Raw genomic sequence first — 5,525 nt, forward strand, 5'->3', positions numbered from 1 at the left:
ATGCATGTGACCAGCTTTGCTGGGACTCTTTGCCATTTCCTGTTGGGGAAGAGAATATCCCACAAGTAAGGATGACGCCGTGGACCGGACACACCGTTGGAGAAAGTAATTTATCAGGTAAGCATAAATTCTGTTTTTGCTTCTTCGGAGGCTATTTTTGGGAGAGAGGTTTTACAAGCAGTGGTGCCTTCCGTTTAAGGTACCTGTCTTGTTCCCTCCCTTCATCCGTGTCCTAAAGCTTTGGTATTGGTATCCCACAAGTAAAGGATGAATCCGTGGACTGGATACACCTTACAAGAGAAAACAGAATTTATGCTTTCCTTATAAATTACTTTCTCTTGTGGTGTATCCAGTCCACGGCCCGCCCTGTCATTTTAAGACATGTGTTTTTTATTTTTAAACTACTGTCACCACTGCACCCTATGGTTTCTCCTTTTTCTTCCTAACCTTCGCTCGAATGACTGGGGGGTGGAGCTAGAGGGGGAGCTATATGGACAGCTCTGCTGTGTGCTCTCTTTGCCACTTCCTGTTAGGAAGGAGAATATCCCACAAGTAAAGGATGAATCCGTGGACTGGATACACCACAAGGGATAGTAATTTATCAGGTAAGCATAAATTCTGTTTTTGTCCCTCCCGTTATCATTCAGTGTCCTCTAGAGCTTGGGTATAAGGTTCCCAACAGTAAGGAATGAAATTGTGGACTCTTATATTAAGAAGGAAAACATAAATTAATGCTACCAGATAATTTAATTTTCCTTCTTTATAAGGAGAGTCCACGGCCCCCGTCCGTGTTCACCGATAGGCGGCCCTCTAAATTATATTTTTCTTCTGGTACCATTTATACCCTGGTATTTCTCCTACAGTTCCTTGTTCCCTCAGCAGAATGACTGGGGGGAGTGGGAGAGGCATTTAAGCCTTTGGCTGGGTTGTCTTGGCTGGGTTCAGTATTTCCCAACAGTAAGGAATGAAACTGTGGACACTCCTTATACAGAAGGAAATTCTATTATCCGGTACGCATAATTTATGTTCTTGGTCTCGGCTGAGGCTTCTTTTGGGAGCAAGTTCTTCAAGAGGTGGTGCCTTCTATTTAGGTCTGCCTGTCTTGTTCCTCCCTAGTCATCTGTGTTCTCTAGCTGGTTCTCAACAGTAAATTGCATTGTGCACTCACCATATCTTAGGAAAGAAAACAAAATTTATGCTTACCTGATAAATTTATTTCTTCCTGAATATGGTGAGTCCACGACCCCACCTGTTTTATTTAGACAGTTATTTTTTACTAAACGTCAGGCACCTCTACACCTTTTGTATTTTTCCTTTTTCCAATTCCCTTCGGTCGAATGACTGATGTTTGTGGGAATTGAAGTGATACTTAGCAGCTTTGCTGTGCTGCTTTTTACCTCCTCCTGCTGGCCAGTAGTGATATCCCCAACAGTAAAGGATGACGACGTGGACTCACCATGTCCGGAAAGAAATTTATCAGTTAAGCATAATTTCCCCCCGCCCCCCCCCATTTTCTCCTGTGTATTTGTTGCTAGAGTACATACTGAGCCATGCAAAACACATTGCTTAGAATAACACAAACTCCTTTACATCCTTCAGTAGCCACCACAAACTAAACCAGGTAAATATACTTTGTCTTTTCAAAACGAATGATCTAGTGAAACCCTGCACTTTTTGCTAACAAAATGACTATTTAAAACACGTCAAAGCCATTTTGCAAAGCCGAGCTTAGTTAAAGGGATGGTAAATTCTGACAAACTGCTCAACATATTTGTAAAGGTCTTACCCTAACTATCATATTTATATGCTTCTCTCTTAACCTATTCATCATTACACTGAATAATTTTTACTTTTATTCCAGCATCAATACCTTATTGAATTCAGCCTCTCTCTCCGTTTTTTTAATCTCCTTCTTTGAGTGGTATCTGAGCCAATCAGAGCCTCACCTTGCACGCCATGTAAATCTCTATGTCCACGCTCCCGTGCTTTGAACGCTGTCAATCCTATTGAAATGCGCATGCACTACAACTTGCGCTAATTGCGCATCAGAAGAAGTAGATTAGCTGCTCCGCTAACAGTAAACAGTGAAAAAACGGAGAGAGAGGCTGAATTCAATAAGGTATTGATGCTGGAATAAAAGTAAAATTATTCAGTGTAATGATGAATATGCTAGTTAGGATAAGACCTTTACAGATATGTTGAGCGGTTTGTCAGAATTTACCATCCTTTTAAAGTGGAGGTAAGGTTGAGCGTACTCGCTCAAGTCACAGGATATCATTTAAAAAATGAGTGAGACTTTAATTCATGAAATCTCTCATTTATCCTTATCTTCTTAGATTTTCACATTTTAATGCCGGAACGATAAGCGCCGTTCCTCCACCCACCATAACCCTCAGTTGATTGACAGATTACTCATCTGCAATCGTCAGGGGGGGGGGGAACGATTAGTGGATTGCAGATGAGTCCTCAAACAACTGAGGGCTATGGCGGGTGGAGGAACGGCGCTTATCGTTCCGGCATTAAAATGCAAAAATCTAAGAAAATAAGGATACATTTGCGATTTCATGAATTAGTCTCATTTTTTAAAAATGATATCCTATGACTTGAGTACGCTCAAGATTACCATCACTTTAATGTTTAAACAGACATAAAACTATCATGTATATATCCCAAAAGTATTTGACTGTTGATTGCTAGAGGAAACACTTTATTGGTGGCAACTATATTATTAAAATTAGTTAGTTCTTTCATCTAACCATGTGAGTATTGTGTCCATTCTTAAAGGGACAGTATACATCAATTTTCATATAACTACATGTAATAGACACTACTATAAAGTGTGAGATGCACAGATACTGATATAAAAATCCAGTATAAAACTGTTAAACTTGGAAGCTCTCAGTTTAGCTCTGTTGAAAAGGTAGCTAGAAAGCCCACTACAGGTGGGAAATAAGACACTCCCCCCTCCCCCTTCTTTTGTATATGAAAAGACCCTTTACACAAACAGGAGCAAGCTGGAGTATGTAGCTGACGGTATTCTCCTAAAACTTTGGGGCTTGGTTAGGAGTCTGAAAATCAGAGCAATGTTGTTTTTTAAAAAAAAAAAAAAAAAGCAAAACTATATATTTAGAAAAAAGTAAGTAAATTATGGGCTATATAAATAAATCTGCAAAACATTTATGCAAAGAACAAACAAGTGTATAATATCCCTTTTAAGGTGCAAATTATAACATTTAATATGTGACTGATACTGATAAAATATGTTTTAATAATGATTAAATATGCTTTGTTTTGCAGGTTCTGCGAGAGATTAGTGACCTTGGTCAGGTGCTGTCAATCAAGCTGCAGCGCAAACCACCAACTAATGGTTCAGTTTCAGAATCTCAAGAAAACCAAACATCTTTCCTTAAGAAGAAGAAAAAGGCTCTGAGCAGCAGCAGCACAAGCTTCTTTGCTGGATGTGCAACAATTAATGAGGATGAGTGAGGCTGGACCTGTCACTTTAAACCCCATACTATAATATTGTGTTTATGCACCCACAAGAACCAAGAAATCATGCAGAGCAATGTGCTCTGGGATAAGGTTCCCCTAGATTAGAAATAAGTCCTATACGCAACTTAATGGGTTGAAGTGTGCACAGAGTACTCGAATCTAAGCCTGGTGTTTTTGTAAATATTTGTATGTTTGTCTGTAGGGTGGGATTGTGCTGCTCTGTTCAGCACTTACATTACATTGTCTCTAGAACTGATTTTTATATATCCGTTTAATGTACAGAATCCTGCCAGCTCTTTATTCAATGACCGTGAGCTTGTAAAGTGCGTTACTGTGAAGTCTTAAACCCATAACATTAGGTGTGACCCACTGCCGTAAATTTACACCCTTATATGCAGTTTTTAATTGCCTGTCCTGTGTTCTCAGTGCCATTGGAGAGTGATTGTTCATTTCATTCAGTTCCATTTTCCTGTAATATAACAATTTAACGTTTTACCTGATGTGTATTTGTGATTTTATAAATGTTTTGTAGTTTATTATTAAAAACTTAAAATGCAGGAATGTGTTTGCCTTCTCTGTACATGGATCAGCCTAACCTTCCTGTTGTGTAACATGATCAGAATCTATGGGAGTACATTGTATAGAAATGTTGACACTATTTAAAATTGAAAAAATAAATTCTCTATTTAAACTTTTTGCATCATTTCAATTTTAAGTTTCTGTAGCATTCAGCTGTGTCACTGGCACAACTATACTATTTTGTGCCACTTTAGCTATAAAGCTGTTTGAGGCTAATGGGTAAAGGGAAAATGTGAGCAAATATATTGTAAAAAAATAAATACTGGTTTCAGTGTTAAAGGGACAGTCTACCATAGAATTGTTATTGTTTTAAAAGATAGATAATCCCTTTATTGCCCATTCCCCAGTTTTGCATAACCAACAGTTATATTAATATACTTTTTACCTTTGTGATTACCTTGTATCTAGGAACCTTCTTCCAGCCCCCTGATCACATGACTGTGACTGTTTATTATCTATTGTCTTAAATTTAGCATTGTTTTGTGCTAGATCTTAAATAACCCCCTGTGCCTGAACACAGTGTTATCTATATGGCCCACGTGTACTTTCTGTCTCTGTGTTGAAAAGAGATTTAAAAAGCATGTGATAAGAGGCAGCCCTCAAAGGCTTAGAAATTAGCATATGAGCCTACCTATGTTTAGTTTAAACTAAGAATACCAAGAGAAAAAAGCAAATTTGATGATTAAAGTAAATTGGAAAGTTGATTAAAATTAAAAGTTCTATCTGAATAATGAAAGTTTAATTTATACTAGACTGTCCCTTTAAAGTATCACTTGTAAAAAAAATTTTTTATATATATATTAGTGATGCACCGAAATGGAAATTCTGGACCGAAACCAAATCCGAAAATCCGGAATGCACTTGGCCGAAAACCGAAACTGATACTGAAAATGTATTTTTTCAAATTAATTTTTTTTTAGTTTTTTTTTTTTTTTTGCATAATTAGAGCCAATAAAAAAGCCCACACTTTTATTGAAAGTAACACACTAAAATTGGACAAAAATATCTTAAAACAATAATATGCTACACAATAATTTTACTAAGAAAAAAAAAAAAACAGGCAAAAAATGCCATTTTCTGCCAAAATGTTTCTGCGACCAAAATTTTGGTGCATCCCTACTTAAAACAATTATAAATATCAATATACTGTATTATTCTTCATTTAGTTCTATGTAACAGAATCATATTTAACAGGTTTTTTTTTTTTACCAATTATCCAAATAAAGTATAGTCCTAGAAAACTATTATATGCAGAACAGTAAGTCAAGTAATAAACTTAAACAGCAGCTCTAGGCTAGCATCAAATTTGAAACATGCTACACAATAATTTTACCGAAAATAACAGGCAAGAAAACCGAAATAGCCAAAAATGCCATTTTCGGCCGATACTTTCTGCGGCCGAAATTTCGGTGCATCCCTAATATATATAATACAATTTATTGGAAACTTACACT

At 36.9% G+C, this 5,525-nt stretch overlaps 1 protein-coding gene across 2 annotated transcripts in view; it reads left to right on the forward strand.

Annotated features, from left to right (window-relative positions):
- The window catches only part of KIF4A (kinesin family member 4A), a 351,035-nt gene extending 346,852 nt beyond the window's left edge, over positions 1 to 4,183 (forward strand). For both annotated transcript variants that reach the window (XM_053699056.1, XM_053699057.1), the window contains one exon: positions 3,298 to 4,183. In XM_053699056.1, coding sequence (XP_053555031.1) covers positions 3,298 to 3,486 — 189 coding nt within the window. In that variant the 3' untranslated portion in view covers positions 3,487 to 4,183. The remainder of the gene's footprint in view (positions 1 to 3,297) is intronic.
- The last annotated feature ends 1,342 nt before the right edge of the window (positions 4,184 to 5,525 follow it).

Source organism: Bombina bombina, chromosome 1, assembly GCF_027579735.1.
Source record: "Bombina bombina isolate aBomBom1 chromosome 1, aBomBom1.pri, whole genome shotgun sequence".
Lineage (NCBI taxonomy): Eukaryota > Metazoa > Chordata > Amphibia > Anura > Bombinatoridae > Bombina > Bombina bombina.